The sequence below is a fragment of the Engystomops pustulosus genome, chromosome 5, assembly GCF_040894005.1.
Source record: "Engystomops pustulosus chromosome 5, aEngPut4.maternal, whole genome shotgun sequence".
NCBI lineage: Eukaryota > Metazoa > Chordata > Amphibia > Anura > Leptodactylidae > Engystomops > Engystomops pustulosus.
In genome coordinates, this window is record NC_092415.1 from 89886969 (window position 1) to 89912770 (window position 25802).

At 40.8% G+C, this 25802-nt stretch overlaps 1 protein-coding gene and 1 long non-coding RNA gene across 3 annotated transcripts in view; one reads left to right on the forward strand and one right to left on the reverse strand.

Moving 5' to 3' along the window:
- JARID2 (jumonji and AT-rich interaction domain containing 2) overlaps positions 1 to 25802 on the forward strand; it is a 120554-nt gene that overhangs the window by 90271 nt on the left and 4481 nt on the right. The window contains exons 7-17 of one of the 2 annotated variants that reach the window (XM_072152632.1): positions 2157 to 3171; positions 7443 to 7939; positions 11173 to 11265; positions 14841 to 14959; positions 15040 to 15110; positions 17164 to 17278; positions 20109 to 20214; positions 21103 to 21285; positions 21547 to 21677; positions 22927 to 23110; positions 23869 to 23976. In XM_072152632.1, coding sequence (XP_072008733.1) covers positions 2157 to 3171; positions 7443 to 7939; positions 11173 to 11265; positions 14841 to 14959; positions 15040 to 15110; positions 17164 to 17278; positions 20109 to 20214; positions 21103 to 21285; positions 21547 to 21677; positions 22927 to 23110; positions 23869 to 23976 — 2622 coding nt within the window. The remainder of the gene's footprint in view (positions 1 to 2156; positions 3172 to 7442; positions 7940 to 11172; positions 11266 to 14840; positions 14960 to 15039; positions 15111 to 17163; positions 17279 to 20108; positions 20215 to 21102; positions 21286 to 21546; positions 21678 to 22926; positions 23111 to 23868; positions 23977 to 25802) is intronic. The other variant, XM_072152634.1, reaches the window with a different exon arrangement.
- On the reverse strand, positions 7482 to 9548 carry LOC140133054 (uncharacterized). Its single transcript, XR_011855781.1, has 2 exons — positions 9404 to 9548; positions 7482 to 8647 (listed from the first exon to the last, which is right to left on the reverse strand). It is a non-coding gene; the product is annotated as an uncharacterized lncRNA (long non-coding RNA).

Below are 25802 nucleotides of genomic sequence, written 5' to 3' on the forward strand. Positions count from 1 at the left end.
TAGCTGCATTTTTCCTGTTGCCTTGTAATTTGGTTGTGCCAGAAATTGTGCACTGCAGGGAAACTTACTAAAGATCCTTGATGGCAAAGCAGCGGGATAAATGGAGTTCTGGTGAAAGATCCTCAAATGTTAATATGATGAAGTAAACAAAATTCTGAGAATCTGAAATACACTTGTGCTCACCATCTATTGCGGTAGATATTCACTGTGCTGAAAATGGCCACTGTATAACTATAAATCTTGGCTACAGTAAAAAAAAAAAAAAAATGTACGGGCACAATACCTGTGAATGTGGTATGGAGGACCTCCCTGTAAATTACACTCCCAAAAATTTTTAAAAACAGTTTTTATTCGAGTCCCATTCGGCTCCTACACATAAATTATCAGGGTCTTCACAAAACTAGCAGTCGCTCCAGCGAAGTCGCCACACTATGCATCACCCAGGGGAAGAAAAAAATCTTTGCAGGGAACTTGTGGTTCTTTGTCACAAACACTGAGGAAGTGTATGTAGTGAGCCCATGTAACAATGTATCCATATTGTGTGTCCGCTTGCAAGATAACAGCCAGGGTTACAAGAACAGCAACTTTTTGATAAATGGGTTAATGCACATCACAGAATTGTCCACATTTTAGCCCTGCTATGAAAATGTTTATCCACATTTATCAAAGTAGTAGTAGTGTGTGTTTTTTAAATAATTTTCTCCAATGAACTTAAAGGGAACCTGTCACCAGGAGACCCATTTTTAGCACTCCCCCAGTCTCCACAGAGCATTGTACATACACTGCCAAAGTGTCTTTGTATAAAAAAATTGGTTTTACAGAAAAAAAGATATGTTATATTGTACCTTTCATTAGCATCTGCTGTGTGACTAGGCAGTTGCCAAAAGGGAGGGTCTGGTAAGGAGCAGTTCCCCCCCCCACCCTTGGGGAACAGCTTCTCCATGTGACCTTTTCAAATATATGAAAACACCATCACTGGGCTTAGCGACGCCCCCTGCTCCTCTACAGCCAATCCCGAGTGATGGGAGTTATTCATATATTTGAAAAGGTCACATGTTTCCCAAGGATGGGGGGGAACTGCTCCTAGTCACACAGCAGATGCTAATGAAAGGTACAATATAACATATCTTTTTTTTCTGTAAAACCAATTTTTTATACAAAAACACTTTGGCAGTGTATGTACTATGCTCTGTGGGGAATGGGGGAGTGCTAAAAATAGGTCTCCTGGTGAAAGGTTCCCTTTAACCTTTTTGACAGGTGTTATTTGGGACAAATAATATAAACAGAGTTTGCTAAAGAGAGTAGCACATTTGACTGTACTGAAAAGTCAACATGTTTTTTTTTTTAGCATTCTAGTGTATTTTTCTACATCTACTTGATGCACGAATAGGTTTATCACACTTTATTTTTTTTCACCTCACATGTTTTAAGTTTCATAGTAATAAGTGTCAGTCGCCATGTTTCCTTGTTAATAGTGAGGCAGTCTGGCATGGTTTATAGTGGAGACAGCTCGTATAATTATAAGCTATGAGACTGTGGGATATGTATCCTCCTTGCTGCCGGGTCTGGAAGGAGATAGGGCGCCTTTATTATTTTGTATCTCCCCCTCGGATGCCTATGACCGAGGATGAACTTCAGAGATCATATTTCTCTAGACAAATACTTTACTCACATTACTTAATTCCTGTTCAGAAATTCTCTGTGTAGTGGCAATGAACGCATAAATAATTTACTACTTTCTTTAGATGCCTGCTAGTATGTTATTACATAGGTTGAACTATATAGCTACACTGCTAGATAATACTGTTCTGCTGTCTGCCTTTGTTATATACAGACCTGCCCTTTGACAAGGGATAGATCTGACCATGTATTTAGTCTTCAGACTACAATCAAGATTTCAGCCTTTGGGTCCATTGGTGCATAGTTGAAAGTATGTCAGTATAATGTGGGTGAGCACTGAAAATGCTCCCAGATTTATAACGTTCTAAATTCATGATCTATAACGCTTTGCACAACCTTTAGGTTCACTAATGGATTCATATGGGGAAGGTGCAGCCATTAGCACATAGTAGTTTGAAAATGTTTGATGGTTTTGGTTATAGCCTACACAATTTTTTTTTTTACTTGTTTGAAATCATTGTCTACCCATTTTTCAGGTTTCTAAGGTGAATGGAATAACCCGGTTATCATCAGGTTCTAATGCAGTCGGTGCCAAAAAGACTAGAGAAGCAAGACCTTCACCGTCCAAAACTGTGAAGTATACTGCAACGGTGACCAAGGGAACTGTCACATACACCAAAGCCAAGAAAGAACTGGACAAGGCAACCAAACTGAATCATAACAAAACCAGTTCATCTATTCACCACACAATCTCAGGGACCACAGAAAGCAGCAATGCAAAAACTCGTAAACAGGTGCTATCTCTTTCTACATCCAAGCCCAACTGTGCCACTGGTATTAGCTGTGTTAAGGTGAATGGCAAGTTGAATAAAAAAACTTGCGCTAGGGAAGAGGGACGGCAGCTAAGGGAGGGACTGCGCAACTCAAAAAGACGCTTGGAAGAAGCAAACCACCCCAACAAAACACAGCCTTTGGTAAAAAGAATGAAAGTATCTGCCAGCTTGCCAGAAGTTAGAAGCAAGAGACTAGCGGCGGAGAAACCGGTGCTTAATGGACATATAAAAAAAGATGTGCCAGAGAAAATGCTGGAGAGAAACAGGCCAAAGCGGGCCTCTGCAGCCAAGAGCACACTAACTACGCAAACCCGCAGTAAGACAGAAGATGCTGGCTGTGAAAATCACTCTACCTCGCAGACTGATTCCTCGCACAAATCTGTGGACTCCCCAAAACCTGAAAAAAATGCTGGTAGGACCAGATGCGTAGCCATGTGTGAGATTCCTATCCTCCGACCCTCTGCCAAGGAGTTTCATGACCCATTGATCTATATTGAGTCCATCCGAGCCAGAGTGGAGAAATATGGGATGTGCACAGTGATCCCACCACCGGATTGGAGACCAGAGTGCAAGCTGAATGAGGAAATGCGCTTCGTGACACAGAACCAGCACATCCACAAGCTTGGTCGACGCTGGGGCCCAAATGTGCACCGGCTGGCCTGCATCAAGAAGCACCTCAAATCTCAGGGCATCACCATGGATGAGCTTCCTCTTATAGGTGAGGGTATGACAAAGATTAAGTTGCATGTGACATTATTTCTCAGATCTGTTTTACAATATTTTTTTCTATAGCAAGTACAGGGCTTGAATGAATTTCTGACCACTTTATTTTTTCAGTTCCCATTAATACTTTTGTTTTCTAAAGCTGTTTTTCTTAAAGAAGTTTTAGGGAATTTCCTTTGTGTTAGTTTCTGCTGTAGTTCCTCTGTAGTCTATACATTCTATTTAGGCAACCTAAGCTTCTGAAATGGCGCACACCATGTGTTGATTTCTTTTAAAATGATTATCTACATGATCTTTAATTAACTTCTTCAATGAAGCAGCAAGACCAAGAAATTTCATGTGATAAATTCTGAGTCCTGAAGGAATGTCAAGCGCATCTAGAAGTTGCCTTTGCTCCTTTTCATTACTCCTTGCTCCAGTTTATGCTTCATCAGTGATTTTTTTTTTTAAATGATTGTGTGTATGTGTCTGTCTAATGCTTTTTACATGTCTTTTTAAGTGTCTTGTATTCTCCATTGTCTCTTTTTCTTGTGCTATTGTCTGCATGGTTTACCTTGTTCCTACTCTTAGCGGTCTCATCTCAATTTTTGTCTTGTTCTGTGTACTCATATTGTCAGTAAAATTTGTCATAACCCACAGTCGTTCTTAATTATTTGCCTAAAGCCATAATTCACGCCATTCCATCTTGGCTATTTTGAGAGATTTATTTGCTTCAGTAAATGCTTTGACTCAAGTAATGGACTCCAACAAATACAACAAATGACTGCTTCCGATTATCCTTTGACATTCCTTGGACTTTGGATTATAAGTGCTAAAAAAATTACAAAGGAACTACAAATACAAGACTCATATTACATTTTTTTTTTATTAACTTGGCTAGTTGAACCACAAAACAAGTATGGTTGTATCGGGACCAACAGCGTGTCTAGCTGTCCCTGCAGCCTCCTATGTGTTTTATGTACTAGGTATGTTTTTGAAACTTGCTCCAGCAGAGTCTATGGTTGATTTGGCAATGTACTAAAATGATTGTTCTCCTATGTAGCTATGCAACTTTAATTTTTTGCTGTGTCCTACAATAACCCAAATTGTTACTTCTAAATGGCTGGTGCATATTTCTTCAGTGGGGCACATATCAGAAAATGGGCCGCCCATTTATGGCGTTGGTTTTGCCAAGCATAAGAGTTCCATTCCCTCCCCACAGCCTTTGTACGGCCTTTGAATCAATTTCTTTCTCCTTTCTTGCTGACCAATGTAGGTACTCTGTGAATGTCCTGGACAGGTTCTTGCCAATGTATAACAGATGGCAATGAATCAACCATGGTTGGGGCTCCCCTTCTACAAGGGTGCCATAGCTTGCTTGCCTCCATGGTATGTATCTTCCCTTGTGTCCAGTGCCCGCAGTTGGATACTATGTTTCTTGTCCATTTTGCTCTCTATTGAGTATTGGAGCTACTATTTGGCCTATCTTTCATGTTAGTACACAGCCGCCTCAATCTTTTCTCTTGTTAATGCTTTTATTAAAATGTTTGTGTATTGTAACCTTTTTTCTAATGTAAAAAGCCTGAGGCATGATTCAATCTAAATTGATGTTGGTGCCTTAATAAGGAATTGACCAGCTGTTCAGTTTTGCGGCTGAGGTTTTCTCACCGTGCAAGCTTATACCACACCATTTTTTATCTTCTAATATGATGCAGCATTCTTGTTGTGGTAACTGTTGGGTTTTACCTCAGTTACTTGTTCATTCTGGAAGTACATATAAATATTGTATTTAGCAAGATTTCATCTATTAAGTATCATTGCATATAGATTTAAAAGTTTTATCTATATTGAAGTGCTTATTGAGGCGCTAAGATTGAATCATTTTCTCACTATATGCACGTATGTGTCAGCACATACAGTGTGTCTATGATCTTTCCTGCTAACCAGCGGGCGCTCTGCACATACACCTCTAAGCAATGCAAGAAAACGTAAAGAGGATGCCTCGTAACTTTCAATATTCCCATGAATTAATGCCGCTCTCCACTATAAAAGAAAAGCAAAAAATTACTGTTGGATTCTGTAATCTGCCAACGTGGCATTAACAATTTCATACCAAATTGAAGTTTTGACTCCCAAATGTACCATATCTGCTGACCTGTTTTCTGCTTTCTGTATGCTGACACTACCATGCCATCTAAGACATATTGAGGGTTGTCACAAGTTCTAGCTGGGTACCAGATATGTAGAAAGTGAAAGCGCACCAGACGTGCAGCAGAAGAGAGAGGGTTGGGTTGGTGGGAATAGACGTGCATTGTTCCAAGCGAACTGAAGCAGTGTTTTTTGATGGAATATAACATTCCAGTACTAGCTGTTTAGCAGGCCAAGTTCCTTAATGTTAATTGACTGGGCCCATGGAATTGTATTCCTGTGGCTTTCCCCATCACTTGTGACAACCCTAAGCGCCCTTGTGGGGTTCCCTATGAAACCACAAATGTTTACACATATTAAAAACTGATCTCTCTCTGTTTCTTTGTGGCGATATGCCTACCAGACATTCAAGAATCTTTCAGAGAAGACCGGGCCGCAGAAGCCCCAGTGAACCCGTGCTGTTAAGATTCATCTCTAGTAATAGATTGTAAATGAAATCTTTAATACATCTCCACCATGCTGACACAGGCAGACTGGTCGTTATGTATTACGAGCTTCACCATGCTGAATTTTAAGTGAAGCATCTCTCGGTATACTAAATCTGTCCAGAACAGTGTGCTTTTACTGCCTAAAGGTGTGGGAAACATACCAGCAAGCACCTTAAAGGATAGGCCCGTGAACAAGGTACCTCTCCCTTCTAATGTTATTCAAGACATGTGTGGAGTTGGGTAAGTTGGAATATGTGAGCCAAAACCCCTGAAAATGGAACGTAAGCCTATGTTTTTTTTTTCTTAACTGTTGCTTTCTTGTGTGCATCAAAAATGTGAACTCTACTGGTTTCCCTACATGCTTCTGGGTTATTTCACAACTGAGCCATAGTTGTGTTTCATTTTGTTAGCCATTCCTGTGCTTAATGATTTATTAGGAAGTTGCTCCTGGTATAATTGCTCCTGAATAATTTATGTTTTATTGCTAAGGATGTCAGTGCTAAGGATAGAATTAAAGGGAACCTGTCACCAGCCGAAGCCCTGTTAAACTTAAAAATGTACCTTATATGGCCGGTTGCATGTTCTCTGATTATGTCCATGTAGAATTTTCGGGCGCCAACATTGACTACTGAAAAATGAAGTTAGATGTGCATCCTTTTTCCAGTCAGGGGTGTGTGGTGCTTGGCTCAGCAGTCAACAGGCCACCCCTCCACACTGTTGAGAACCTGCCTCCATCATTTTCCTGCCCCTAGTGCAAGACCACAGGAGTCAGGTATGAGCAAGAGGCAGGACCTGGCGCACGGCTGGGGAAGAGGATGGAGGTGCTCTCTTGGCAGTATGGAGGGGTGGCGAGTTGACTGCTACGCTGAGCATCAAACCCCACTGAATGAAAAAAGGATGCACTTCATTTTTAGGGCGTCAGACAGCTTTTGCCATATATAAAGAAATCACAAGAGAAAGTGCAACCAGCAATATAAGGTATATTTTGTAGTTTAACTGGGCTTAGGCCGGTGACAAGTTCTATTTAACGTGCCAGATTCTTGGCGTTTCAGGTCCTTCTTTGTTTCCTTATAGCTTTTAGAGTCGGCGCTAGATATCTTTCCATTCATGACACAACAACAGTGTCTATTGTTTTTCTTCATTTAATGGTTTAGTTTAGAGAGAAATAATAATTCATTAGAGGGCCAATATATTATATGGATTCAGCTGTTGCCAAATGTTAAGCAGACTTAGTGTTTAAAGCGTTTGGCCTGGAGCAACTATTGTTGGCTTATCCTTGGGATAGGCATAGTCAATCAGTTGAGAGTAGACACTGAACACTGATCAGGCATGGCATGGCACATTGCTGGAAGAATGGGCCGTAAATGGGTCTTCCTGGTCAACATTTTTTAACCTACTGTTGTTCGATGGATAATTGGCAGCGTTTGTGGAAGTGGTCATGGTTGTCTACTATTCTGAGGTCTTGGACATCAAGCTAAAATCTAAAGATGTGTTGCATACCAGACGAAGCTATACTTAAGCATAGGCAACAATTTAGGGTCTGTATGTTTTATATACCTTTAAAATACTTGGAGCTGTGATATGATATATGATAAAGACCTCATTATTAGTGTGTGACTGTGTTTTCTTGTTTCTCACAACCTCTGTATAGGAGGCTGCGAGTTAGATCTAGCTCGGTTTTTCCAACTCATTAACGAAATGGGAGGCATGCAACAAGTGACGGACCTCAAAAAGTGGAACAAGTTGGCCGACATGCTTCGCATCCCTAAAACTGCGCAGGATCGATTAGCAAAGTTACAGGAGGCATACTGTCAATACCTTCTCTCTTATGACTCACTTTCACCTGAGGAGCACAAGAAACTGGAGAAAGAAGTTCTGCAGGAGAAAGAGGGCCTAGAGAAGAAGAAAGGTCCACTGGAGGGGCGAGCTGAAAATGCTTACAGATTACATTTGCTCCCAAGGTATGAGCCCAAAAATGGATTAATTAATGGAGTGGTGCAACGTAATGGCCTGCGTGGGAAGCTGAAAGAAATGGATGTCCCTTTAAAAAATGGTAGACGAAGGCTCTTTGCTCAGGAAAAAGAGTGCACAGAAGAGGAACCCGAAGATAAAAGTTTATTTGGTGACCTTCACAAGTGCATTTACAAAGTAAGTAACACGTGAATGTCTTAAACCACATTTTAACTATGAGCTTCGGAGCATAGTAAAAATTGTTATTCCAAATGAAATTACTCTAACCCCCATCCACACAATATGTTAAAGGATGTGGATTGGTGGTTGTCCGATTATTGCCTGTGCGTCATTTATTTTCTATGGTTCTTCTGAACGGATGTAATTAATAAAGTGCCAGGGCCCTTGCTTTTTAGTGTTGCCCTCATTCGGAAAAACTCTCTGTTAACGCTGTAGCAAATTTTCTTTTAGACTAAGGTTATCAGTTTAGAGAAACGGTGCTTGTCTGAATGTGATGAATTGATGCTTCTGCAGTCCCAAGCTGGACTTTTACTCAATATAAATGATGCCACCAAGTAATATTTTCCCACCGAGACGAAATGACTGCAGAGGTGATGGGTTGGCGAAGGTCATCACAAGTAACCATTAAACAAGTGGACTTTCAGAGCAAGTTTGGTGAATCGGCACCAAATCTCTTTGTCCAGTATCCATTAGAATTACAACATAGATATATGCAGACAGTTTGCTTAAATGTTGAGTCCCTTTGTTTCATTTTGTTCTTTTGCCAAGTTTATGTTCATTTGAGGTGTGGTGACTTTATATCCTGTTTTTCTTTACTTCTTACGATGTAGTACAGCCGTAGTAAAATTCCATGTACAGCTGGCTTATCTGCTTCCAGTTCACACACTGTAAAAATAGAAATGGAGTAAGATTGATAACACTTCCTATTTCGTTAGCTTGTTGCTGTCAATACATTTGTTTTTTACACAATAGGATGACTGGTAAAGTTATGTATTATGTGCATATGAACAATTTAATGATATACATCGTGGTGATATGATATGAACCTGTCAACACAACCCTCATTTTTCACCATGCACATGTTCCAAAAGCCCATTACATGACAATTGTATAGTTGCGTCCCACCCCTGGTTCCTAGCTGCTGTCTATCCGTGACCTCAGGGGGACAGAGCGTGTCGGATGGATTAAAACCTCTAAGAGCAGACATCTGTTTGGTTTTGAATTCCTGCCCCTGGGACTCAGCGTGAGAGCTTAGAAGGGAGCCAGATATAATACACTATATGATTATAGTGAACCCATACAACTCACAAACCTGAAAAAAGCAACAATTCAATTGACATGTTCTGATCTTTTGGAACTTGTGTGTGGTGATAGGTTCCCTTTTAATGTAAGTCCATTGGTTTGTTGATTGATCTTTTTGCATTCCACCATCTACACTAGTAGTGGTGCACCAGAGTTGCCGTACAGATAATTTAGGAACTGAAAGCGTATCTTATTTGATTCTGTGTTTTCTGTAAAGCTGATTTTGACTATCATCCAGAGATTATTGGTTCAGGTGCCGTTAAAGGGGTTGACCACTTTAAGCACATTACAGCAAATAATTTTGTGTAATGAAAAGTTATTACATTTTCCAATATATACCTTCTGTATCAATTTTGCATTGTTTTCTCCTTGCTGTTTTCTTGTTGTAATGTAATGGGAAGTTTCATTATTTACTTCCTGTAGATAAACAGCGTTCTGTGGTCATGTGATGGCACACAGGTGAATGGCTTGTTAGCATCACACAGCTTAGATTACATAGCTTGTTATAAGGAGCCGTGCACCTGTGTGACATCACATGACCAAGGACTGTTGTTTACCTACAGAAATTAACCCCTTAATGACCGCCGTATCGGCTTTTTACAGCGGTCATTAAGGGTACTTCTTCTGACGTGTACGCCTTTCTACAGCGGCGCGTCAGAAGATGATTTCGGGACACTGGGTCTCGCTGGTGCCAGTGTCGGGCTGTGATATCACAGCCCAGACCCGGCACTAACACCCGGGATCGGAAAAACTCCTGGGTGTTTAACCCCTTACAAGTGTGTCCCCTGTGGATCGGACCCCCCTCGGTGTGCTTACTGTGAAGAATTGATACAGAAAGTCTACTGGAAAATTCTATAGCTTTTCATTACACAAACAATATCTATTATTTGCAAGAATGTGCTTAAAGTGGACAACCCCTTAAAATAAGAAAACGGTTTTCCAACCACTATATCCACTACATCTGAATGCAATGTAAATTAGCCTGTCTTTCATCACCTTTATCTAAGCGTACTGTGTTTTACATGTTCCCCTTTAGCTGCGCTCCAGTTGTTTAGCGCGGCATGTGGAAGGTTACACCATTCAGTACATTTTATATATAATATAGCAGAATAATTAAATGTGAATGTCCACATGGGAATACTGATTTGTCCCTGGTTTATCATGCCTGATATTGATTCCTTCACTTCCTTCACTTACTGTGACTGTGGTAATCTTATTATATTTGTTATCCACGGCCTTCTAAAATCCACTTTTATGCTAATTAGCTTGAAGGACTCTTGGGGCATTACCAGAGCCCCTCTCTGTTGCAGATTCAAATGCAGATTTCTCCTAATCACCATGTGTTTCATCAGTACTTCTTCGCCATCCCTCTGCCTTATGTGATATCACTCCCCCCAGCAGCCCTTCAGGATCATTAGCATAATTATAAAAGTTGACTGAGTCACTGTGCCCCCAGATGCCCCCAAAGTGACACTGCTATATCAAAACACTAGATTAGACATTATCTATAATGTCACACGCACACAAATTTGTACTGTTTAGGGGCCACAAAAGGCACTAACCTACTGATGACCATAGAAAATACTCCAGTAGGGAGTCGGGCAGACAGGGCATGCAATGGCTGCTGAAAGAATGGTTTCAACGTTTGTGTGCATGAGGCTTAAGGGTGAGATATTCACATAGCCAATCTAATTTTACAGAAACGCATGTTCAGGAGCAGTCCTGCAGTGACTAGTGGTCTTCAGACATAGTATGGTATCGGAGGTTATTCTGTAGCAACTAGCCTGATGTCCTGTTACAGGCAGAAGAGTGCCTGGTACCTGAACATCTCTTGTCAAACATATAACATGAAAGGGCTGCAACAATTCAAGCCTTTCCACAACTGAGCAACGTTTTAACCTCTTAGGGGTTTATATCAGTCTTTTCTCAGGCATGTGAGGAGGAAGGAGACTTGATCTCATGGGACACACATAATGTTTTACATGTCAGAATGTATTTCACACGTTTTATTGCAAATGAAAATGGATTTCAGTATATTCAGCATTCAAACATGACCGGTCATATAATCTATAATGTATTTATTCTGTTGTATTAATTCTTTTTCACAGGGAAGGTCCATGTCGCTCACAACCTTCTTCCGGACAGCAAGGAACGTCATGAATATGTGCTTCAATAAAGAGCCAACAGTAGCAGAGGTTGAGGTGAGCAAGTGACTGTACTCCTCTGTACTTTCTAGATAGGCAATGGGCAGAAGTCATAATAAATCTAAGGAATACATGGGAAGTCACTATCATAGTAGATAAGGTTAACACTAGACTCCATCAATTCTAATATATAATCCTATCCGAAGGGAGGCAAAAATAAACTCTACAAGCCTGATGTCTTTTAGTCTATATTTGGGATATATAATATTTTTGTATCTGATATTACAAGCTCTTGCGGTGGAGTGTTGCCCAGTTCTCTGTACAGGGTATTTGCACATGTAATCTAGCAAGTATCAGAAACCAGAGAAATTTTCTGATGCATGGGGGGGGGGGGGGGGGGCGGGATTTCCAAAGCATTAACTGGCCAGTCACCTTTTTTTTTTTTTTTTTGGTGAAGTTCAAAAAATCTTTTCCCCCAAAGTTCAGTACGGCTGAATTATCCTTGGGATTTGCCGTGTGGAACAGCAGCATAGAAAATAAGCATTGAAATGTTTATGGTAATTGTACAACTGCCTCTCCTCGTAGGGGACGCCCCTGGTCCTGGCCACGGGCCTAGGTATAAAAACTACCCATTAAGATATTGGCCATCCTGTTTTTGTAAATTGAATATCCCCTAGTTTTGTAATCTGCCATTTTATTCTTATTTGGTGGCTGCATTCAGATGAAACTATGGGGGATGTATGTATGGCCGCAAGCTTGCGGTCATACATATGCCCCCCAATAGACTGCAATGGCCGCACAGAGCGATATGGTACGGCTCCGTACCGTTCCGTACACGTTTTTATCGTTCTCCGTGTGTACAGCCCATATGCTGTGTATTTCTATGGTGAGGGGAGGGGTCCATTGCGGCCACAGACGTGCGGGCATACGTTCGTCTAAATGCACCCTTAGATTTATAATTTAAAGGAAATGTTGTTGATATTGGCTATGTCCCCGGTGATGACCCATGTGCAATTCTAGAATAAAATGTCAGGGGCACTTGGTAAGCAATCTCTCCCCTGCCCCCTCTCCTACATAATGTTAAAGATTTGTAGCAGTATCTGTTTTGCAGGAAAGCTTTAAAATGTTTGAGGTTTTTCCAGAGGTCAGTGGACTGATGATAGTATTACAGTACATATGGAATATTCATGTTGTATCTGACCTGTAGAATACCACTTTGTATCATGAGGAATGGTGAGCAGCTGCTAGCAATAATCTTTGGTGTATGTGATATTTATGTCCTTGTTGAGCTGTCTAAAGCTTCAAAAACTGAATAAATCTAGTCCTTTGAAATGAGATTGTGAAATGTGGAGGAGCCCCAACAGCACCAGCATTCTGCTAGGTCATGTTAGGACAGTGCACAGAACAAGCTACATATTATTATGCTCCTGCCATTGTGCCCTGATGCACTGGCGACAGATTGAAGGTTTTTATGTATATGGGGTGGAAATAACGAGAGAGGATTTAAAAATTTAATGCAACAGGCAGATTTGCAGTCTGCAGCTTGTTGCGGACAAGGAGACATTACATTACATTGCATTGCAGCTGCTTGCAAACTGGGTTTTAGGGAAATTGCTAAAGAATTAAAAATAACATTGTGCCTTATTTTGTGAAAATGTGAACCCTTAACCATCCATACTTGCCTATACTTGCGTTGCATGTGTTCATATGGTGTGTATTATTTGCGTTCTGGTGTCAGTGACCTCAGTTTGATCGGTTTTTCTCATTAATTCTACAAAAGTAACTTTGAGACGGGATAATGATTCCATCTCTTTACACGGGTGTGCTAAAATAATGTATTTTCAAGTTGGAGAGTCCAGTGGGTGGTCTTAAAAGCGTCTATTAGTTTTCATAAAGAGATGACCATTGATCACTGTATAGGACTGTCCACCGGACTACTAAGCCAGTTTTTATTTTTTTTTTTTTTAACATAAAACCATCACTTTGCTACTCCTGCAGGTAGAATTTTCATGCAATTTATTAGACTCCAAATGCTTTGGTGTCACTGATTACTAGAACAATTCTATGGGCATGCCAGTTATCCCTGAAAAGATAGTATGAAGATATTGAACTTCTTGTAAATGTTACAAGTTATCATCTGAACATTGCAATTATGGGGTTCCACGGGTAAAGTAGATTTTATATTGGCGTGTTATTTTTTTATTTTCTTTAAGGAGGTTTTCTACTGCCCCTTTTATAAGCTTGATGTCACTCTAAAGGTTAAAGGAAACCTGTTAGCAGTTTTGACCATCAGACAGTGTTGGGTATGTGAATGCAAATCAATTTTGAATGGTAATGAGTGTATTTGAACACAGTTATTGCCACGTGTCCTTGCTGGGTCATTGACTATGTACAACTCATAGTGAATGTCAGCTTTAGCTTTGACTCTTCCCCCTTACTTAACCATCATTATTAGTTGCTTATTCTAACTTTATCATCAGTTAAGCAAAGCTCTTATATGGCAGCTGATATGTCATGTCATTTTTTTGGACGGTGAGGGTCAGGCCCAGGATTTACTATAAATAGAATTTGAATGCTCTCTGAGGATGAGATGGAGCACTAAGGCAACACATGTCACATGACTTTAGGATATGTGATGAACCCCCAATTCCTCTTAAAATAACCCAAGTCAGAGGAAGCAGTGTGTCTGGAATAAATACACAAAACACTTTCTTATATGGTGTCAAAATGGCCACAGCTTTATTTAAATTGCAGGAGTAAAATACTTAGAGGGGGGGGAGGGGTCAGGTGAAGTGCTAGGGGACTAAATTGTGAGATCCACAGTGGACTGACATACAGCACCTGGCCTGACAGCAATAAAGGGGCGGCACGCTCTGGCTTGCCATCCTAGCAGAGCCAGCACACTCTCCACCGTGCCCGCCCCAGGATGACATCGTTCAGGCTGCCCACTTACAAAGCTCAGCCTGTTCACCACCCTGAGGTTTAACATCCTCTATTAGTTAAAAAAAAAGGGTCCACCTGAAACTACCACCCGACTCCTTCAACACCAACTCCACGCCGTGACCGATAACAAAACTGCTATACTTTATTAGATAAAATTTCCTTTTCTTAAAATATGTTAAAATATATCACATTTCATATATTTTGTTTAATCAAAGCCATGAATGTATATCTTATAAAATAATGTCCAGGCAACCATAAAATCTGGCCAACCTCAAAGAGTTATCCCACAGCGCTCAGGAGAAGAAAACCCCCCTGTGGAGGAAACCTCTAGGGAACCCATGGCTTGAAGGATTGTCATTCCTCTGGGCTTAGGATAACGCCAACTTGCTCTCATCATAATGCAGTAAAAGCAATATTACAAGGTACACAATGTCAGGATCCAACAAATAATGTACAATAAAGTATACATAATTGTATGTAAAATAATAATACAATTGTAGAGTAGTAATTGAGGGACATGTTTCTTCACGGTCCTCTGGTAAGAGGAAGAAAGATAGGAAGTGACATGTACTGCTGCGTGCTGCCCCTCTCACATTACCACACTTGACATAAAATACGTGGCACAGTTTTTTCTCTCTGTACATAAAAGCCAACAAAATATTAAACCAAGACTGCTCTTCTCATTACAGCAAGAGTACTGGCGTCTTGTTGAGCAGAGAACTTGTCACGTTGCTGTGCACTGTGGAAAGGTGGACACAAAGACTCATGGTAGTGGATTTCCTGTGGCTAAAGCGGAGCCCTTTTCAAGGTGAGAAGATCTCCGTGTGTCCACTCTTTGTCAAAGTGAACTGTGCAGACAGTTATATGTCGACTTTTTATGTTTTATAGGCATGGATGGAATCTTACCGTCCTTCCCAATAATTCAGGATCAATCCTGCGACACCTTGGTGCTGTGCCTGGTAAGTGTTTAACCCCTCAGTGACCGAGGAACATTGGTCCTTGAATGTCCAGGTCAATGTTTGCAGTTCTATTATGCGCTACTTTAAATGACGATATATATCGGGAAGCACTTTACATAAGTTAACAATTTATACTTTGACTAATCTGTACCTCACATGTCTGTTATGTATAGAGCAGGCTTAAGGACTGAGCCCACTCCATACACAGTGGGCGTCGGCTTCATTATGCTAGCACCAGTTTCGTGAGGTTAACCCCTTAAGTGATGCCATAAACCGCAATGGCAACACTTACCAAACATACCTTAGGATTGCTTCTGCATCAGTGTAGCTGCAGCATTCTCATTTAATCCCGGAGTTGAGAGGTTTTCCATAAAAAAAAACAATTATAACATTTATGATCTTGGGAAAGCTGGATTGCCTTCAGCATGCATGTTATACAGAGCTTCCTGAACTGTCCAGACAGGACTAAACAACCTGAGCTGGATCACTCATACACAGCAGCTGGTATTGATTACTTCTGCCTCTCAGGCACAACACAGTGATTACATCATTCTCTGGAGCAGTGCATAATAGGGGTAAGAGGATAAGCGCCGGGGAAGCCACAGGAGCGACAGAGCCTCATGATCACAATTTTCTAATTTTTTTTTTTTTTTTTCAGCAAAACCACTCAGCTCAGGGATTAAACAAGATAGGATCAGTGTAGCTACAGTATTCTCAAGTTATGTTTGGTTCATAATCCATGAATTCAAATGGTCGATTTCCTTCAAGTGACCACACCGCCATCGTGGATCCAGCTGCCACTGCAATTAACTTCCTCAGTGGGTGTCAGCTTGGTGCTGTGACGACCAGGCTCTTTTACAGATACAGTTCAGTAGTGCAGTTTATTGTATAAGGGATCAGATCCCCTAGTGTTAAAGTACCCTAGGGGCTCTGGAAATACTATAAAATAAAGAAGTTGGAAAAAAACACAAAAACTCAAATCACCACCCTTTCCTAATAACACAAATAAACAAACATAAACATGTTAGGTATCCCAAAATGGCCGCTCTATTAAAAAAAAAGATTATTCCAGAGGTGAACTCTGTAACGGAAAATAGTGTCCAAATGTCAGAATCACTACTTTTTCACCATTTCATGACGCACATAAATTTCAATAAAAAGTGATCGTAAGGTCGTACAGTTCCAAAAATGGTACAAATGAAAAATGGTCAGCTTGTGGCGCAAAATATGAGGCCTTGCAAGGGTCCATATACTGAAGTATTAAAAAGACATGATTTTCAACCCTACAAAAGGTTTAAATTTTTTAAAATTAATACAGTTCCTTAAATGGAAAAATAAATACTTTTTTTGAAGGTGGGGAGCAGAAAACTTAAAAATCCCAGGCAAAGGGTAGACAAATTGGTGAAAAATACATTCACGCCATTTTCTTGTGGGCTTGGTTTTTATGGCTTTCATTGTGCGTCCCAAATGACATGTCTACTTTATTTTTTTGTTGGTACGTTCACAGGGAAACTAAATTTTGTACAAAAAAAATAATAATAATTTGGGCGCGGTTTTCAGTTACTGGGGTTAAATGGCGGTAATAACGGTTGTTATCGATTTATAGATCAGACATTTTGGGACGAGCAGACCTGTACTCTAGTTCCGTGGACATGTTGCTTGATGGGCTGTGTGGCTAGATCACAGCCCCCAATATAGTTGGGAGCATGAGGTCTTAATTTTCCATTTGAATAGCTATATGCTGTATCCTCATACCTACTTTTTTAAAATACTATGTAAGGCTTCATGCACATAAACATATGCTGTTTGCACCCTTGAACCCTTGTTGGCTACTGACAAACAGCAGCAAACAACTTCCCCAGCTGTAAAGACGGGCAGGAATAAGGCCAGCTCTATCTTCTGCGTCTGGGCAACCTGCTCATGCCCGCTGACTGGAATACTGGTTTGCTGCTAGCATACGGCGCAAAAATTGTTTGTGTGCATAAGCCCTAATGAAATGCACCTTTTAGGCCTTGATTCGGTTAACCAGAATAATTTATTTTCATTATAACAGGAGTAACAATTCCTTGGCTTAATATTGGCATGGTTTTTTCTACCTCATGCTGGTCTCGGGACCAAAATCACCTTCCCTACATTGACTACTTACACACTGGTGCTGATTGCATTTGGTAAGTGTGAGAGATTTGTGTGCTATTTGTTTAGATTTTCACGTCTTTCTGTTGTACAATGTAGCAGTTCCTCAAGCCATGTTTCCTATATGTATGTACACACATAGTAAACCACCACAGGGAGCCTGCCTACCATTGTACCGTTCTAAACAATGTATTATTTACTCTGAAAACGGTTATGTTCCTTGGAGACAGTCCTGTGTGTCCAATGAGATCAGGTTTTATGTACTTATAGCATGAGAACAAGTACTTTATACTGAGAGCATCTGGTTATGTACACAACAATCGCGATTGGAGGCAAGTATGTTGAAAAGTATGTTGTGATAATACAAATACATGTTACAGATTCCAGTTAAATACGGTTACGTACATACTTTACATATACATATGAATACAATAATGATAACGTACAACAAGGAACAGATTACAGATGAGTTGCATTTTACATTGGTTACCTACAGTTGCATCCCTGACACCAGCACCCACCACCCCTCATTTTTTCAGTGTAGTTATGGTGAAACTAACTTTAGCCGGTTGTGCTCTTCCTCTTAAATTTTTCCAGGAAATAAGGACAAAGCCTTCTGCTTCCTGATCGATCAGATTAATCCCAGACCCCCACTGATTGTACATTGATGTATACAGAGGAGAGGTCATTGGTGTCACAGACCAGATATTTAATTAAAATAACCTATAACTAGAAAAATAAAAGTAGAAGCAATTGAAACTAACTAGTAACTGATGTGTAAATCTATTGTGTATGTTGTGTACCTATAACCAGATGCAGTGAGCATTAAGCACTTGTTTTCATGCTGTTATCGGTTGTGTGTGTCCAGCAGAATTTCACTGCCTAGTTAGTCCTGACAGCGGGATACTTCTTAGAATATGCCTCATTGACAGGTGAGATTCTTAGCTGTCAATGTAAGTATTGATTTCTAAAAGGAGTCGCAGGAACAGAACAAAGCATTGAAAAAATGCTCCAGAATTTCAGCTGGTGGGGATAAGCGACATGATGCTGCATTACATGTTTCTTATGAACAGTTCATAGTAAGCAAAATAAAGAAGTCTATCTAGCGGGGAAAAAGCTATGACTGCCCAGGTGTCCATACTGGCTAAGAGACCATCTGGGAAGGATATGCAGACAGAGATAAAATGTAATGAATAATACATAGAATTTTGTTGGATGCTATATACAAATTGCTCAGTGGGTGCTATGTATACGGAAAAGAGCTTTTTCGACCACTATGGTAGATCTGTAAATACACTCACCGGCCACTTTATTAGGTCCACCATGCTAGTAACGGGTTGGACCCCCTTTTGCCTTCAGAACTGCCTCAATTCTTTGTGGCATAGATTCAACAAGGTGCTGGAAGCATTCCTCAGAGATTTTGGTCCATATTGACATGATGGCATCACACAGTTGCCGCAGATTTGTCGGCTGCACATCCATGATGCGAATCTCCCGTTCCACCACATCCCAAAGATGCTCTATTGGATTGAGATCTGGTGACTGTGGAGGCCATTTGAGTACAGTGAACTCATTGTCATGTTCAAGAAACCAGTCTGAGATGATTCCAGCTTTATGACATGACGCATTATCCTGCTGAAAGTAGCCATCAGATGTTGGGTACATTGTGGTCATAAAGGGATGGGCATGGTCAGCAACAATACTCAGGTAGGCTGTGGCGTTGCAACGATGCTCAATGGTACCAAGGGGCCCAAAGAGCGCCAAGAAAATATTCCCCACACCATGACACCACCACCACCAGCCTGAACCGTTGATACAAGGCAGGATGGATCCATGCTTTCATGTTGTTGATGCCAGATTCAGACCCTACCATCCGAATGTCGCAGCAGAAATCGAGACTCCTCAGACCAGGCAACGTTTTTCCAATCTTCTACTGTCCAGTTTCGATGAGCTTGTGCAAATTGTAGCCTCGGTTGCCTGTTCTTAGCTGAAAGGAGTGGCACCTGGTGTGGTCTTCTGCTGCTGTAGCCCATCTGCCTCAAAGTTCGACGTACTGTGTGTTCAGAGATGCTCTTCTGCCTACCTTGGTTGCAACGGGTGGCGATTTGAGTCACTGTTGCCTTTCTATCAGCTCGAACCAGTCTGCCCGTTCTCCTCTGACCTCAACAAGGCATTTCCGCCCACAGAACTGCCGCTCACTGGATGTTTTTTCTTTTTCGGACCATTCTCAGTAAAGCCTAGAGATGGTTGTGCATGAAAATGCCAGTAGATCAGCAGTTTCTGAAATACTCAGACCAGCCCTTCTGGCACCAACAACCATGCCACATTCAAAGGCACTCAAATCACCTTTCTTCCCCATACTGATGCTCGGTTTGAACTGCAGGAGATTGTCTTGACCATGTCTACATGCCTAAAGCACTGAGTTGCCGTCATGTGATTGGCTGTTTAGAAATTAAGTGTTAACGAGCAGTTGGACAGGTGTACCTAATAAAGTGGCCGGTGAGTGTATGTAATCATGAGTTTGGTGCTGCTGATCTGTGAGGAAAGGACTCCATGCATCCTATACCACGAGGATGCATTGTGTTCAATCCACAGCATTGTAGTCCATCTGTGAAATCCTGCCAGCGCACGCCCACGGGACTGAAATCAGTTATGCACAGTATCTCTGGTGACTTTGGTAACCAGCAATCAAAATAATAATAATAATGTTATGTTCCCCAAGGGTCTCTTATGACTTTATGGTGGGCAAGCAAAACAAAAAGGATTGTCAACTTTAAATAACCAGCTGAGAGAAAATTTTGGTACTGTTTTAGAGCAGGCAAGTGGAGACGACTCCTATAACATTATCCACTGTGTCACATACAGGTATTGCATTCCTGCTGAGGAAGAGAGCAAACTTGACAAAGTGGTACATACTCTGCTTCAAGCCAACGGTACTCCTGGTCTTCAAATGCTTGAAAGTAATGTCATGGTAAGTCCGTGCTGAGCCCTGGTGGTAACCTGCGCTATGTGGGAGAGATGAAAAGCGTTCCATTGTTGGGATGTGATGTCCTCGGCAATTGCCTTTCAGCTATGCTGCCATCTTGTAATCGCGTTACTCGCGTCTTAGGTCTGTTGTGAGGTTTGTAAATGTACGTGATGTGACTTTTCCCCACGCTGATTAGGAAACCTGCTTCTCATTAGTAGTTTGATAATGGTGGCATAGTGGCCTGGCACAGAGTACTGACTTGTCACCAAGAGCAAAATGCTGACTGGCATACAACATTTGGTTGCAGCTGGGCCCCTGATCAGTTTAGGGAAGATTTTATTTGCTACAAAAAAAAAAGTTGATGAAAGATAATATGCTTATGATTTTTTTTTAAGGTGTAGTAACATTTTATTCCCATATGGCAGACACATTACGAGAGAGAATAAAATGTTACCGCCCCCTTGGCAAATATAAGCAAATTCACATATAAACCTCTGGGTTTCCAAAGCGGTTGAACCTGTAGACTGAGTAAACAATAAGATCACCAGATATATTTGGCACAGCATCAATGAATTGAGCGATGTCATTCAGCATTTTGGATTTGGTTGCAGGTCCTCTTTAAAGGGATGCCTACAGCTATGTGTTTAAAGGTTTCCCAAATACAGTTTTGAAGCCCTTTACAATATACCATGTAGATATTTTGGACACGATATCAATCTAAGGCTGTGTGGGTGTTATTACTCACTTACTAGCTATGTGGTCAGCCTTTTCTCTTCTTTTCTGAATATTTATTTTCTAACTTTGCATCTGAAAACATTTTATAACTCTAAAATAATTTCTTATGTGACTAGTGTTTAAAATAGTCCGGCTAACAATTCTTTCCTGCTGTAGATCTCCCCAGAGGTGCTGTGCAAGGAGGGGATCAAGGTGCACCGTACTGTTCAGCAATGTGGGCAGTTTGTTGTCTGCTTCCCAGGATCCTTTGTGTCAAAAGTGTGCTGTGGTTACAGTGTTTCTGAAACTGTGCACTTTGCTACCACCCAGTGGACAAGCATGGGCTTCAAAACTGCCAAGGTACACAGGAATACTTACAAATTTGAATTCTTTCTGTACTGTGCACTTTTAGTGATTCCCTATTCCTGATATATTTTTCCACCTGAGTTTATACTTGTGAGATTCATATGCAATACAGAATATGGCATTTGTTATCTGATTTCATTCTTACATGGCTCATAACTATACTGAAGCACATCTATTTCTTGCAACTCCTTTTGCTGCGGCAAAACATGTTTTGATCAGTGCTTTAATTTTTATACAAACATTTTTCTTTCTCAGGAAATGAAGCGTCGACATATAGCAAAGCCCTTCTCCATGGAGAAATTATTGTATCAGATTGCAACTGCCGAAGCTAAAAAGGAAAACAGCCCAACTCTGAGTGTCATTTCTTCACTGCTCGGAGAGCTCAGGTAAAATAACGGATGTATTCCTGACGTGATGGGTCTACAAGCCCATGCGGTTTTAGATTTGTATACTTGGTGAAAAGAGAACTCCACCACAGCTTTACTTGAAGCTTTAGGTGGAGTTCACTAAGTTGTATCTAGTGAATTGCAAAGTCCAGCTTTCCTGTGATCCAGTTGGCTCCATTTGTGCATTGCTGGGTGTCTCTCTTCCTGTTTGATGGAGGTGGAGGAGGCTCCTGTTTTTTCACTGAAGTAAATAACTTCAGTAACTGGTGGTGTAAGGGTCTGGGTTGCACTGTCACTATCACAGGTAAGTAAAATTTTGCAGCTTCGGATAACTTTGTGAACTCCACTTGACAATGAATGGTAAGCTTTTTGAGTGGAGTTTTGCTTTATACACTGCCAATGGAAACGAAGACGTTTTTGTATAATATCACTTATTTTTTTTATTGCTATGAAGAGGACAAAACTGGGTTCAAACCCTTTTATATAATGTACTGTATTTGTATTTTTTATTTTTACTGAGGGCCCCATATTTCTAGGTGTTTTGATGCTCTTTTTACCAAATGAATCAAGATTCTCAAGACCAACTTTAATAGGAGAACTGTAATCAGACGTCTCTTCTCGGTCCTGGCCAAGACTACTTTTTTATTTTTACAAGTCAAGCAGATGGCTCAATGCTAGCATGAGAAAGGCAGCAACAAACAAATCTTTTATGTTACAGAACTTTGCTTTGCCAATGACTTGGTGTCTTGCTTGTTTAATGCTCTTGTTTTTGTCTACTATGTAGCCTCTGTCTTTCCAAGACGTGCTGGTTGATGATCATTACCCGTAACTATATATGTAACTATTGTGTTTCCTATGGAAATGTCCTTTGGTGAGCAGTCCCAGTTTTAGGGACTTGTTTAACCTCAGGAGCATCTCCATCTGAAAGTAAACTGCATCATCTGAACTATGAGTTGTTTCAGCTTGTGCAGTGACTGATACCTGGGCTTTTGACCTGCAGAGTGGGTCACCTATTTCGCCCCCATATCCCCGACTTTGGAGGAGAAGGGGGGTGTTAGGAACGTAGCCACAAACAGGATACATTTTTTTTAACAATGCATTTTTTTGCAATTCACCAAAGGACTTCCTTTGCAGGTGGAAAATTTAGTTGTTATCACTTTGCCCTTATTACAGAGCTGCGGAAGAGCTCTATGTAATCAGAGCTCAGTGATGTGCTGGCAGGTTTCTAACTTGCTCTTTTGTTGGACAGGGATACAGAGTTGAGGCAGAGAAGGGAACTCTTTGAGGCTGGCCTCCATTCATCTGCACGCTATGGGAGCCATGACACCAGCAACTCGACGATGGATAGGAAGAAAAAACCTCGCAAGTGGCTGCAGTTTGAAACGTCTGAGAGAAGATGCCAGATTTGCCAGCATTTGTGTTACCTTTCCATGGTGAGCAAGAGCAGATTTGGTATTGGTGCTGTCAGGGCTTTCATTTGAGTGTATGTTTCATTTTTCACCCTTCCCAAATGTAAATTGTGTTTCTATACTGAAAGCATGCAATAATTATATTCACAGCTGCACATTACTTCTAAGATGGGAATAAACTGACCTGTTTCTAAATATCAGGACTTTCTATATCCGTTTGGTAGTACAGAGATCCTACTCATGAACTATACTGTCTATATATAAGCCATGGACCTACAGGCCAGCTAAATCCTTTCAACTTCATTTTGTCTAAAAGATTAGTTTTTCTTCTCTTGCCTTTAACTTCAATAGCTTTGGAGGTGGCAGACTTACACACCCTGTCATAATATGGGAACTTTTACATAGATTTTGTAACTGTTACCAGGCATTGTTACCTTCTCATTTTGGACCAACTTGTATTTTAGGTTTAGTGGCCCTTTGAACATTGGTTTCCTTTCTGGATGTCCATCTACGGCCTGCCCTACCTTGCTGTTGGTACAAAGGGACTCAAATTACTGGGTTTGTTACTGCCACACAGGCCACTTCTTCCTATCGTTTCATTCATTAGAGCAATGTGCACTGGCAGGCATCCTCCAGTATGTAATATAATTACTGCGTACAATCACTATTTAACCTCCACCTCAATGAGGTTATGTAACAGAGTTTCAGTTCTGGCTCCATTTTCTTGATGGTAACAGAATGTTTTTCATGTCTAAAATGATGTTCTGTTTTGTAATTCTAAGGTGGTGCAAGAAAATGAGAATGTCGTGTTCTGCCTGGAGTGTGCGCTGCGTCATGTAGAGAAGCAGAAGTCGTGCCGAGGGTTAAAGCTGATGTACCGCTACGATGAGGTCAGTTACTAAACACGATTGTTAGTGATTATTTCCTGTGTGTGTGTGTATATGTATATATGTGTATATATATTCTGTATTATAAATTAAGAAATGATATACTGTATTATAAAATATTAGCTGTTCTTTTTTCTTAATGGGATTGCATTTCATGTATTGTTGAACACTTGTTGGTGGATCTGTACTCACAGGTACTGACTCAATGACCTTTATCTGTTCATTGGAATTAAAAATGTGATTCAAATACAGGCAGTCCCTGTGTTACGTACAAGATAGGTTCTTGGTCTGTTTGATAATTGGTTTTTAAAACTTTTGGGTTGTCAGAAGAACCAGGGTTAACAATAAATCTTAATTGTAAACACCACTGATAACTGTTACAGGTGATCATTGTAGCCTGGGACTTAAGTACAGTACAATGCCAACATCCAGAGGTCCGTTTGTAACTAGGGGTCGTAATTCGGGTGTTCTTTATAGGCGTTTTCCCACAAAGGAAAGTTATGCCCTATCCACAGGATAGGGCAGGGTTGGACTGGGCTACCTGGGGCCCACCTACTACTACATAGAAATATTGTGGGATAAGGGAATTTGTAAGCACTAGCGGGGGCAGTGAAATGAAGGAGATAAGCTAATCCCTTTTTCCCTTCCAGTGGTGACGTTATCTCAGGGCATTAATGTTTGGGATAGTATAAGAGTTACCCCTGGTTTCCCGGGCTTTCTGCTGGTAGCTGGGCTGTGGTTAGGGATGTAAGTGTTCGCACTGTACCCCAACCCTCCAATAAGAAAATGCTGAAAACCTTTATAAGAACTGGTGACAATAACCCTACACTGGCGGCCACACACCACATTGACAAGTCACCCCTGTCTCTCTGTCCCTATAGATATAAAAGTACATACTCTGAGAGCTGTCTCACACTAGAAGGTTATTCAGTGACTACAATACTGATCTGACACAGGAAGAAGTAGCATCTAGTACCTCACAGGTGAAATGCCTTCTCTTTCACGTCCAGAATCATCATAAAATCTGGTTCCAGAATTTTCTGGCAGATGTGTTCAGCACTGGGAAGCAGACGCCCCGCACTGCGCCCCTAAATATACCACAGTTACTTACACTATAATGTCGCCTGGATAAAACAATGTCCCACACTGTACTTGTAAAGACTCTACATAAGAAACCCATCTGTGCCCCCAGCATATCAAAAATTACATTGTTACCCCCAAATATATTACTATACTACAGTCCGTGAATAAATAATACTGTACCACTAAATTGTATGTGTGGTCCATAATATATGGTTCCCCTGTGAATTATGAATTTAATGAATTAATTTATCTATTTAATGTCCCTTCTAATTATTTTTATACATTTCTCCTACTAAAAATGTGTTGTATAACAATTATGCATTATCAGTTATTTTATGCAAAATGTACTAGGTTTTTATACCATGTCCCAATTATTATTATACATATAATCCCCTACAAATTATTGAGCATGTAGCATCCCTTTAATAAATAGGAGGCAAGTAGTATAACTGTATAATTGATTTACACACAGTATCTGTACATTATTTAATTCTATTATTACCGTATATACTTGAGTATAAGCCGCAAATCCTAATTTTACCACCAAAAACTGGAAAAACCTATTGACTCAAGTATAAGCCGAGGGTGGGAAATGCATTGGTCACAGCCTCCCAGTATACAGCCAGCCCCCTGTGCCCCAGCCTCCTCGTTTACAGTGCGACGTGCACCGGAAATCACCTGGCTGCATCGCACTGACAGCTTTTGCTGCAGTGATAGTACTCCATGCCGCCGTTCCGGCCGCATCG